The 12,975-nt window shown below is 43.7% G+C and overlaps 1 protein-coding gene across 21 annotated transcripts in view; it reads left to right on the forward strand.

Annotated features, from left to right (window-relative positions):
- The window catches only part of EPHA5 (EPH receptor A5), a 261,517-nt gene that overhangs the window by 217,359 nt on the left and 31,183 nt on the right, over positions 1–12,975 (forward strand). For 20 of the 21 annotated variants that reach the window (XM_033060576.1, XM_033060572.2, XM_033060570.2 and 17 more), the window contains 4 exons: positions 214–423; positions 2,827–2,976; positions 7,414–7,607; positions 10,540–10,695. In XM_033060576.1, coding sequence (XP_032916467.1) covers positions 214–423; positions 2,827–2,976; positions 7,414–7,607; positions 10,540–10,695 — 710 coding nt within the window. Of the gene's footprint in view, positions 1–213; positions 424–2,826; positions 2,977–7,413; positions 7,608–10,539; positions 10,700–12,975 lie in introns of those variants that run through there. The other variant, XM_033060592.1, reaches the window with a different exon arrangement.

Below are 12,975 nucleotides of genomic sequence, written 5' to 3' on the forward strand. Positions count from 1 at the left end.
AATTACTGTACATCTCCTTAGCTTTGTCTCTACAGATCCTAATCTAAACAGTGAAACTTAGAAAACCTTCATGGTCAGAGCATGAGACTAATGAATTATTGATTTTCCTGGTTTCCTTCATTGGAGACTTGCCTTTGCATTTTTATTCATGCCACACACAATGCTGAGGGTGCAGAGGCTCTCAACTCATCAAATGTCTCCTTCCTTTTGCAGAAGAACGATGGGCAGTTCACCGTCATCCAGCTGGTTGGGATGCTACGAGGCATCGTGTCAGGAATGAAGTACCTGTCTGACATGGGTTACGTGCACAGAGATCTGGCCGCCAGGAATATCCTGATCAACAGCAACTTGGTCTGCAAAGTGTCAGACTTCGGCCTTTCCAGAGTCCTAGAAGATGACCCTGAAGCAGCATACACGACCAGGGTGAGTTATGGGGATACCAAACTGATTGAGCTCAAGAGAAACATATTTCTTGCCACACTTTGGTGTTTAGGCTCTCTAGCAAAAGGATTCTACAATCCCAAATCCTCTAAACTGTGCAAGAGGGTTAGATCAGGTGATAACAGTTAATCATCACCAGATTAATTTTTCAAATGCCTTTAATTTATAGTGAGGATGGCCAAATAACAGAGCTTAACTAATAGCTCTGAAGTTTTAAGTTGGGTACAAGAGTCAAATAGCTAACTTTACAAAGTTGCCATGCTTCTAAGCTCTACTCTGTCCTCTTTGGTGAATACCAAAGGGAAGAAAGAGCAATTGCTTTGCCAGGCACCCATCCTGTGATGTAAGCCATAGTCTTCTGAACAATTTGACCCTTTTAAAACATTAGTAAGTGTATAATGAATGCCCACTGCAAATAATGCCCTCAGCATTACCCAGTTGAGAGTAATTTCTCCCAACACAAGAAAGAACTTTTCGAACCTCAGTGCTCTGTCCCTGCTCTGCCCACATGGCACTGGCACTGGAGAGAGGGGGTGGACAGGACCCACCTTCAACAGCACAGACTTGGAGAGAGCCTCCAGTATTAATGGCAGTGATTGGCACACCTTGGACATGTCTTATGTGTTTTTCCAAGGATATTGTTTTGTGGGTGGTGGGAGCTGTCTTGAGCCATGCTCCCCATTCCTGTGGACATCTTGAAAGGACCTTTCAGCTTTTGTCAGTCATGACCCCGTGATGGGACTCAGTGCACAGCTGGACTGGCACTTCCCTGCAAGAAGGCTTGGCCAGCCAGCCCTGCTGCAGCTCCTATGTGCTGCCATGTGCTAATTGGCACTGCTGAGAATCTGGCCCTTCACTTAAGGCATGCGCTGCTGAGCTTGTGAATAAGTACAGTAACTTCACGATTACAAGCCGCATCTGATTATAAGCCGCATGTCCAGGTGTCGGCCAACATTTCGTTCTTTGTCCATATATAAGCCACACCGGATTATTAGCCGCACTTTCGTTCGCAGCGAGGATCCCCGTACAACTTTCACAAAGTTGCCAATTAGTAACAGAATCACAGGATCCCGGGGTTTACTGGCTCAGCTCGGGGCCATGCGGACTCAGCCCACTCGGGGCTGCTGACGGGGCTGAGCGAGGCAGCTCGGTGCTGCTGCCCGGCGGGGCCGCTCGGGGCCAGCTGTTACTGCTGGGCTCACTCGTCCCTGCCTGAACTGCCAGCGTGCGGGTGGGCTGGCACTGGCCCAGTGCTGGCGGTCCCGCCAGCGCTGTGTTTGCTCTGCCCAGCCCCCGTCGCGTCCACTTCCCCCGGCCCGGGGCTGCCTGCCCGGCCCCCACTGCGTTCACTCCCCCCAGCCCGGCACTGCCCTGCCGGGGCCGGGTGGACTTGGCTCGGCTTGGGGCTGCTGCCGGCTCACACTTCCGGGTTGGCAAATTTCAGAACTTTTTTTCATATATTGGCTGCTCCGGATTATAAGCCGCACTTCTGGGTTCGGACCAAAACTTTAGTCAAAATGGTGCGGCTTTATAATCGTGAAAGAAGAGACTTTTAAAAAGTTGCTTTGAAAATGTGTTCCAAATCCTGTCTTTTTCCAATAACAAACACTGTTAGGGGGCATTCAGGGAGACCTTCCAATATTTAGCTCAACATGGAGAGGAAGGGACTTCACAGCAAAATATTTTTTTATATAAATTAAGAGAGACAACTCTTTAAACCCAATGAGAAGAGTATCCCTTAATCCAGACTCTCCTTTCCCTTCTCAGAGCTGATATGAAATTTGATTTCTAAACTGATAGAAAGGAGAGAAGGAAACAACAAAGCACATTTGACAGCTGTGGCATCATTTTCAGTCCCAGAACAGAGGCCAAGCAGGTTGGTCTTTGTGCATACAGATTTCTGTACCTGCTACACAGATCTCTCTGCAGGACCAAGACTGCATTTTAAAAAAATAATTAAAAAAAAAAAAAAGGTAATTACCTCCACAGTAATTTGCATGAAACCCTCATTAGATCGAAGTCTTCCTCAGCTTCAGAACTGTCTGTTCCTCCCCTGCTCACTCTCAGAAATGGAGGAACTGTATTCCCTTACCAATGCGTGCAACATAATAGAGATGTTGATCCTATACATGTCCCAGCATTCAAACAACAAACCTTCAGGACAGCCAATTAGTTGGCAGTCTACAAATGCTTATGGGCTGAGATAATGTGGAAAGGGGCCCCATGCTGTCAAATAGATTTACTTTAAAATTCTATGTCTCTTTCCAGAGAGAAAATAACATCCCTTGGTGCTCTGAGAAGAGCTGTTTCGACTTCTTTCACATGCTCTCTGCCCTCCTCTGCAATCTATTTTTTTGAGTTTTTCTCAATTTCTTTTACATTTAGGGAGGGAAGATCCCCATTCGATGGACAGCGCCTGAAGCAATTGCCTTCCGCAAATTCACATCTGCCAGTGACGTCTGGAGCTACGGCATTGTAATGTGGGAGGTGATGTCCTATGGCGAGAGGCCTTACTGGGAAATGACGAACCAAGATGTAAGCACATGCCAGAGCTGCTGTGTGATGGGACTTTGAGGGCTCAGCATTTATTCTGCTATCTGAGAGACAGAATGGGGACAAGAGGAGGAGAGCTGCTGTACAAATGGTATTGCTCCCTCATGCCAGACAGGAATGATCCTCCCATTTGATGCTCTTTTTTTTTGCCGCAACCCAGAACAGGCTGTGTGCAGAGGGAAATGTGTCTGCACAGAGGCAAGCCTGCTTCCCCCAGCAGACCTCTGGAGCTTCATTAATGATGTTAAAGCTGGAGCCTGTTCCTCCTCTGCTTAATGACAAAGGCCTACCAGGGGATAGATGCTGATAAACTGCAGCATTTCAGTTGTGTGTTCAAATCCCTGCTACCACATAAAGCAGAAACTCAAGAGAGTTATGGTAAGGGCTGTGTTTCCTGGCAGAAAAGCTGAGTGATTTGATCTAGTGACAGCAGTCCACAGAGCTGCGTCTTGGTTGTTCTTGCATTGCTGATCTCAAGACTATTCTTTTGCTTTGGTTGTGAACATCTTGTAAGTCTGTGCTTACACAAGCTCTCATTCATTTATACAGTACCCTTCAAATTGTGTCCCCTTGCTCCTGGGTTCTAGTGCCCCCTTGAGCCTCTAAACTTGAGGCCACCCTCTGAAGCATCTCCAAACAGTGACATGCCTAGTAATATTCTCTCCCACTTGACTGCAACTCCAATCCCAGCCTGAGTAAGGATCCCTCGATCCTACTGCAGAGCTACATTCTACCCTAATCTCACCATCGACATATGTCCTTGTCTAAGGCTAAAAAAATTTAAACCTGAGGTAGCCAGATTTTCTAGGTTCCTCCTTCTTCTTCACATCTCTGATAACTATGGTTTGCAGCAATCTCTGAGAATGCCAGCTAGTCATGAGGTCAGATTTGCCACGGGACATGTGGGGCAGCCCTGCTACCTGTGGAAATCCTACTGCTGGATGAGTTTCCTCTGGTCACAATACTTGGAGTTTCATTCTTTCTGCTTTTTTGAGGAGCGTTCCTGTTCCAATTACTTTTCTGCTTTTTCACTGGCAGCAAGGGCTCTGGCTGAGCATTCTGCTCTTCCTGAGTTTTGTTAGCGAGCCTTTGCCATCAGTGGATATTACAACCTGTCATGCTGAGCTTCTGTCTCATCTCACTTTGAGTCCAGGCATGGAAACGAGTGGTACCTTTGAGATGGTCACACCATGTTTCTTGCCAGGGACCTGAACATGCTTGAATGCCCCACTGCTCCTGCATTGCTAAGGCTATCACATTTGCAGGAAGTTCAGTAAAGCAGCATGTACCTACACAGGGATTTATCTTAATCAAATAAAGGGACTTGCTTTCATAGTCTATGCAGAGAATGCAGCAGTTGAGAGTCAAGCTTTCTTGTTCACACTGACCACTGTAACTATCTTTGATGCTGATGGACTGGCATAGCACAGATCTTATTCAGAAAATCCCAGGCTAAGAGGCTGGTGCCAGTGAAGTAATGTTCTGTGGCCCGGGGAGTCCTTGCCTGAATCATAACACTATGAGCGTCTACACTTTACAGAGCTGTTCCAAAAAGCCCAAATGCCTCCATATACTATGGGGTACAGACTTACCTGGAGTGAAAGCAGAAAACAAAGGACTAATGAGATGTCTATGCACATCAGTTCCTGCTTAAGCTTTGCTTTTGTAACCTCTGTTTTACTTGTCTCTGCCCTTTGTGCAGATGGTAAGTGCCTGGATGGTGTGGCATAAGAACTTAAATCAGTGCTGTGGTGTATTTCTCATGCAATTCTTCCTCCTTCAGCTCTTGAAGGCCTCCTCTTCTTTCCTCCTCTACTTTCCTCCTCTACTTTCCTCCTCTACTTGTGTTGACAGAAGAGTCAGTGGTGTTAGATACAGCACTGGCTTTTGTGCAGAGGAAGAAGGTGTCACATAAATTTTGGACTCAGTTGCACAAGAGTTTCTTGTTGCATGACTTATAATTAAAGCACATCATTTTCAAGCATAGCTGATGATGAGCAAAATTGTTCTCACTGTGTTACAGATGCCTTGCTTTAAAGGAGGTCATACTGGTTTCTGGATAGTGCTCTAAAAATATGCTTTGGCTTGACCACAAGATAAGGCTTTGATGCAGGAATTATTGAGAAGAATATTGTGACCTGTGTTGCACAGGTTGATAAGCTAAATAATTGTGGTGGTTGAGTTTTAGTGTTCAGATTGGTGAATCTATGAAAATTCACCTGAGTGTGACTTTGGTTTACTGAAATAGACTATCCCAAAATGTCCTTTCCTAAACATCCAGTTCAGTCACCCCAATCCATAATTGAATACTGCTTATCTGGAAGAGGAAGAGAGACAAAAGTGCCTCCTTAGGTGCAAATTCTAAATCTTCAGGTCTTACAAAGCAGTACACACCAACGAATGGAGCAACATTTTCTTATTTTTAATCACTGTGATGGCTACAAATAACTCAGTCTTTGTTGTTTCGATTGTTTTGCTCCTCTTACTGCTAGACACCTGAAGGCACCTTCAGATGCAAGAGTGTATTTCAGCATCCTAACTTCTTGCCATATTTTGATACCATTTACATTGTATCACAAGGACAAATGACATCCTGTAAATTGAGTTAAGCCTATTGATTGTGATGTTACTGCCAGGAATATCCAGCATGCATGACCCCGTTGCAGATATAGTTCAGATATTCTGATCTGGTGCCAGATGGTCTGCTCCCTGTCTTGCTACTATTTTCTTTCTGCTACAGTTGGAGGATGACCCATTATTGTTGTAAACACAGACGTGGACACAGCAAATAGCATTCTCATGGCTGTGCCACATTGAAGCTTTTTCTTTATAGGGTAGCTGCAAATTTGGAATCAGGGACCAGCTGAAAAGCATGGTGTGAAAACAGAGAGTATAAATAGGATAGTGTGGTGGAGCTGGGAGCAACAGCCAGGGCATAGAAGAGATTGCTTTGCAAGTGCAGATTGGGTGTACAGTGGTGCAACTGCTCTACCGACAGATGAAATCCCACATGGGCAGAAAGGGATTGTAAATGTTGGAGCCCAGATCTTCTGATGTGCTTTTTACCCTTGGAGGAGATCATAAAGCCTCACCTAACTGCTTCTCTGCTATGCACATCCTCAGAGAGTTTGAGTTTCCCACTACTACTGCTCAGTTGGCCTGGCTCATTCCTGCAACTCTCACACTTAACAAAAACCTTTGCGATGAAGGACAATTTGGAAACAATCCATGCAGTCTGGAATTTTGAAGCCTTCTAAAATGCAGTGCTAGCCTGACACAGCTCATCCTGTACTACTCATTTAGTAACTAAAGACCAAGACAACAACTTCTGGGCTAACCACAGAACCTTCCTTTTCAACACAAGTATTTCAAATTGTGGGACAATGCCTAGAATGAATGGCATTTGAGGTAGTCTTGGGAGCGGACAGTGAAACACATGTGGTTTTTATGTGGACATAGCAAATACCTGCTTCCAGTTCCTTTTAATCAAGGAATCTTGGGAGTGGAGGGTGTGAAGATGGGCTGCCATGACTGCCTGTGGCTTGAAACATGAGCTACATTCTCCTGAAAATTGTAATGGTTCAAAATGGAAACTGTTTGGCTTAAAGCCCTGCCACAGATCTGCCCCAAACTGGGGAAAACAAATTGCATTCTTCAATTCTGCCCTCATTTATTCATTTCTGCCTTTCAAGAGGGCAGGCAACACATATGCATACCACTTGTTTTAGATATAATACCATAGTTGGTTTCTATTTGAAATCAGTGTGACAGCTCCCCTGGTTTTAATTTACATACTCTCGGGCTGACATTGTAAATTCCTGGCAGAAATGTGGCCACACTAAGAAACTGCTAGACCCAGACAGGACTGAATGATATATGAAATGGTTGTTCTGCCTCTGCCTTGAATCCATCCATCAATTAGCACTCAAAGTCTCTTTTGAAATATAGTCAGACTTTTATTACTGTAATACAAATATGTGGTCTATCACGTGCCTTTTCATTTAAAAAGAAACTAACATCTGAATAAACAAAATCGCTGTACTCCAAGAAGATGCCAGAAAGCCCTGTAGGCTCTTTTTCATGGATTTAGCGTAGGCTGCAAGAGTTTCCTGGTATATAATGTAGAAACCACAACTGAGCTTTGAACAAGCGCAACCAGGCAATCTGGGCCCCTGGTTGCAGCAGTGCCTTGGCTTTCTAGATCCATTTTGCAATGACTAAAAATAGTATTAGTCAACCCATCACAAAGAAAATATGAAAGATAGAGGGGCTTACTGAGTTTGCCTCTTGTGTGCAGATTTGGGGGCTGGCAGGATTTTTTGTGAGCAAATTGCTGATCCCAAAGTTCTATGTTAAAGTCAATTTGCATTTGAAAAAAAAGATGAGGGGAAGAAAAGCCTTCCGTTTTGTGTCCTATAGGTGATTAAAGCTGTGGAGGAGGGCTATCGCCTGCCAAGTCCCATGGACTGCCCTGCTGCTCTCTACCAACTAATGCTCGACTGCTGGCAGAAAGACCGCAACAGCAGGCCCAAGTTTGACGAAATTGTCAGTATGTTGGACAAGCTCATCCGTAACCCAAGCAACTTGAAGACATTGGTTAATGCATCAAGCAGGTACAGATACAACCCAGAACCATTGCTCAGAACAAGTTCCTTGTCTGAATACCCACCCCTAGGGTTGGATTCCCTCTGATTATTTAGCCTGCATGTGTTCTTGGGTGAATATTCCTTCAGTTTTGTTATGTCCAGGGGAGTTGACTCATATCAGCTTTTTCTGTTGCAGTTGGCAGCCAAGTGAGCAATCCACTCACTCTAATGCAGTGCTGCCACAAAAAATTAACATAGTCTGTCTTTCAGAAACAGAAGTTTCAGCAGTACTTTGTCTGTGACAAAGCTACCTGGGCTCTGCAAGGTTATAGAAGGCAAGACTTGAGGGCATGAGGTAGATAGTAAATACTGCTCCAATCATCTACCTGTTGACTTTATCTTGGTAATACAAACAAAAAGTGTCTCTTGGGGAAACTCTTAGGATGTGCAAAGCTCATGGATGTCCAGGTGCATCCTTCCACAACTATTCCTAGGCATGCTAGCCACCACTACAAGTCATGAGAGTCTTGGTAATTGCTAGAGGAGGTCTGTAGTTCCCAAAGTGCCGTTCACAATGACTTTGCTGAAACCACATTAAGTGAATAGAGCAGCCAGTTTGTATTTAAACATGAATCTGAATAGCTACACAGCTACAAGTAAGGTAAACACAATTAAGAAATAAAGCTGCACTTTACAGTGCAGGGAGAAAGAGCTAAATAGTCTTGGAGAGGCTTTTTCTATTTTCACTGTAAGCACACATTTACTTTTGAGCCATCAGTATTGCTAATCACACAGTCCCTTGCAAGGTCATAAAAAAGTTTTATATATATATGTGTGTGTGTAAATATGTGTATTATTGCTGCTTCACTGATGGCAGTGGAGTTCCCCAGATTAACAATGGAAAAGGCCCTTCAGAAAACTTTATCCTCAAAGGAGGGACAAAAATAAGATATATTATTTTCTTTAAACAGGAATGAAAGAGATGAGATAGGTGGTATGCACCAAAACAGATACACTGTTGTGAGTTTTAAGTCATTTGTCCCCACACCTTCCAAGTGAGCCTTGCACAGCAGCACGTGGCACATGTCACCTGCTGCAACTAAACATCCCTATGGTGGCATGTCCCTGTGCATGGCATTTTGTGCACTGGAAGACGAGAACCTGAAATTTCTGTTAATTTTTAAATATGAGATAGATCTACTTCCTTGGGCTATTTTACACGTACGATTTACCATCTGAAGAAATTATTCTTATTAGCAATTAGATGTAAAGTAAGTGTCAGCAAACCTGAAAAATGTTTATGACAGCATAAAATATATGAGGTTTCTCTTTTATTTTGAATTCAGAACAGTTATTTTCCAGACCTGTTGCATGGTGTTTCCTGCACTCTTTTATACCAAACTGTTATGTCAGATGAGGAAAATAGATAGAAAATCATTTCCTTGAGCTGCTAAGCACTTTGCTGATGTTTTATTCCATGAATGGATCCATGCAATTCCAAACATCTCCTTTCCAGAACTGCTGTGGATATTTTTGATATGGATGGAGCACCTGAACAGTCAGGCTTTGGGGCTGTGTTTCTATTCTCATAGATTGCTGTGCCCAGACCATAGTAATTCCAAATGAATCATAATTTCAATATAGAGCAGCTGTAAAGGATTTTTTAAATATATATAATGTGTTCTTTATGGAAACTCTCATTAATGCAAATAAGGGAGAAAGTCACTCTCTGCATTACAGCGTGTGCTATGATATCACTAGGTACCTCCTGAAATTAGTCATGAAAATCCACTTCTCATTATGATTACTTAGGAGTTTTTAATTTCTCATGTGTATAAACTGTTATGGGAAGCCATTATGTTCTTGGTACTGCAAGTATTCACATTTTATTAGACCCTTCAGCATTGCTATTAAATAAACAAATGATACTAATGTGCTCATAAAATACGTGAAGATTCCTGAAGTGCTATAATAATATAATATCCCAGCTCTCCTTCCAGTTGAAAGTCTTTGAAGTGTAATAGTCACCATCAGAGGCTGACCCAGAAAACGTTTGTTTTTTTTTTTAGCTGTGGGTAATAATCTTTATGCAGGGCTTGTGTTAGCTGTGTGTCCCGTTGTACAAAGCAGGAAATAGCGCTAGTTTATTTCCTGGCTGACCTCGGACAAGCCCTCTTTGCTCTCTTCACCTCATTAGTGGGGTGGTGGACCCTGCTTGTGCCAGGTACTGTATCGGTGCTCCAGCCGCAGTGAAGGGTTATTATTTGACTGAATTGCTTCTTCAGTGCATGGCATAGCTGAGCAGGGAGCAATTGCCGTGGCAGGGTCTGGAGTGAGGGTGTGGGAGCAGGAGTGTACCTCTGTTTGCAGGGCTGGAGCATGGCTGGAGCATTGCTGCTCTCTGCAGGCTCGTTGAAATGCTGTCGGCATCCCAAACCCACAGCCCCCCTTCTCCCTGTGACTCTGCAGGAGCAGCCTCTGGACTGTAAGCGCTCTCTGGACTGTTAACAGCTGCCTGCCATTGATGGCCACTGCTGGGAAATGTAATTTGGGTTTCAGCTTCCAGGCTCTGCACTGTCTTAACTTAATTATGAGCTTTAAAGGTGGAGGAAGAGAGCAAAGCAGGAGTCATCAAAGTGAAGACTTTGAAGTAGGAGTGACTGGGGGAGCCTGCTTGTGGAGAAGAGGTAACTGGGATGGATGCCACTCCTCTCCTCTTTCTGCTCGTGGTGAGGACCGGAAATGGCAGGAACTAACTCGAGAATGGGTGAGGTTGCAGGTGAAGTGCCGTGTTTGATACATTGCTTATCAATCTTACTAGGAGGATTTAAGCTGCAGCAATCACTGAAAATGGAATAAAATAATCATCTTTACCATTAAAAAATGCAAGCAACTTGAGTCATGTTGTGTATATCTCAATACTGATTATGTTTGCTTCTTTGTTTTTGCTTGTCTTTAGAGCGTCAAATCTGCTGGTAGAACACAGTCCAATTGGGAGTAGTGCCTACAGGTCTGTGGGTGAGTGGCTGGAAGCCATCAAAATGGGCCGATACACAGAGATCTTCATGGAGAATGGATACAGTTCAATGGATGCAGTGGCTCAGGTGACCCTAGAGTGAGTAGTGTCCAGATCATTTTCACCTCATTTAGTGGAATTGAAAACGGGAAGAGGGAGGAGAAAGACAAAGCATTCAAAAATATGCAAGGATGAGGCTGCAGAAAGGGAAAACATTATCCTGTGTTTGCAGTCAGCAGTTTCCCTTAGCATCTCTGTTGATAACAACTGCAGGCAACATTAAAATTTATAATCACTACATTGGCAGCAAGTACTTTGTCTCCTTTACTCACAGAAATTAATGCATGAGTTTCTGTAGTTGCTAGGCTATCCTCTTGACACAATAGCAGTTGAGTATTTGGGGTTACCAACAAAATAAACCCACCCTCTGCCTTACTAGTAAATGTATAGATGCTAAAGTCCCTGCTGAGACGTCCTGGCTTCACAGCAGATGAGCTGGGTTTCACAGCTGATCTGGATATAACCAAGTGAACAGTGAAGACCAGTAAGGTGTGGAAATGGTATTCAGCATTAACAGAAATAGGTAAGGGCTGATGCCAGTGCGAGAGCATCAGCAACCCACAATTCTAAAGGACAGGCTTCCTAAATGAGCCCCTTCCTTCTGAATCTGCCCATGGTTTTTGCACATGAGTGTGACTGCAGTTGAGGCAACAGCCTTCAAATGATTCAAATGATAAATGCCTCAAAGCTGCTAATTTGCTGTGCTCCATCTTTAATTGCATGCATTGCTTGTGTAATTGTGTCTGGACTTTCCTGTTACTGCCTGTACTGTCTCAAACTCAAAGCCTGCCTTTCTAGCTGGGTTAATTCAAGCTTAGTTTATTGCAGGCATTAAGGCAGAATGGGAAGGTTTGTACTCTGCTGCTTTGGAGAAAGTTGTGTCTCCTCTGACCGTGTGCAGATTGCCACTGCACATACAGAATTGCTTCTGAGGAGTATGAATAAACCAAGAAAAATCCCCCCACCCCACAGAACTGCAGCATTTCCTCCTGTCTGCCGCAGTGCTTGCCATGAAGCTCACTGTACAGCACAGGAGTGTGATGCAAGTCAGTGACATCTCCAAGGAGTTCAGTTTTCCATTACAATACATGGAGGGAGTGCAGGAGCATATCTGCTCTCACTCTGATTTTATTTGCTCCACTCACATCATCAGTATTTGCCCCTTACACCTGGACTCATCCAGTCTTTTTTCAGCAATTCACATGAAAACTCTGAGCTAGGGATGAAGTCCTCTCCAGCAATGCTCTGGGAAATCAGGGTGCATGGATTCTCACCTAGATCCTCTTTTGAGCTCCTGAGACCTTACATGTTGTTTCCCAGTCTTGTCCTGCAATTTTGTGTCACGTTACTTGGGCTTTTGATGACTCCACAGTTTAGACTAATAATCTACAAACATTGACCAAGGAAGAAGGCATCCATCCCCAGGCTGGTCAGAGTCCGCATAACAGAAATAGCTAGCCAGAGGCTGATTGGGAAGAAAGGGGATAGGATGAAGCAGTAATTTATGAGAAAAGGAAAACATCTGAGCATTCTGCTCCACAGTACCTCCCCAGTCGCATAACCAGAGCAAATTCTGGTAGAAAATGCAGGTTGTCTAAAATCTATCACAAATTTATTGCTGTTTGGCTTAATTAGTCATATCAAAGAAGAAAATTGGACCTCTAGCTGTAGAATTTTCTGCGGTTTCAAGAGCTCTACATGGAATGTTCAGAAGTAAAATGCTTTTGTTTGGGTCACAGAATATGTTGACTTGAAACCCAAGTTAGTGGGTGTTTTCAACAGCAAATTAGAGGTTTACTTACTTGTGTAACTCCAAGTAATCTTACTATCCCTCCTATACCATCTTAGCATCCCATGCTGCTGACAAAAGAATTCCTAACCTCCAAATTCCTAAAGTACAGTATTTCAGATTATGAAATAAGATCCTTAGTTTAACTTTAAAATGTAACTATTTCCCTGTGTTTACTCTTTGGTATTCCAGAAATTTCAAAAATGTCCCCCAGAATCTTTCCAGCTGATGCAAAAAAGTGCTTTAAAATTAACCAAATGGCAATAAACCAAGAAACCCATTACCTGCACAGTTCTAGGTAGAAAGGCAAGTTGCTTTGAAAGTCTTTAAATAAGATTATAGCTGCCAGAGATGCTCTGACTCTCACCAACTGCAAACCTTCTCAAAGGCCCCTCACCAGGTCCCAGGATGTCATCTACAGCACAAACATTTTCTTTCTGGTCCCAGTAGAGACAACATGTCTGAGCTGCTCAGTTTCAGCTTTCTTCTGGGCATTTAGAACAACAGAGCAGTGCAAAGGAACTGATGCC

This window comes from Catharus ustulatus, chromosome 5, assembly GCF_009819885.2.
Source record: "Catharus ustulatus isolate bCatUst1 chromosome 5, bCatUst1.pri.v2, whole genome shotgun sequence".
NCBI lineage: Eukaryota > Metazoa > Chordata > Aves > Passeriformes > Turdidae > Catharus > Catharus ustulatus.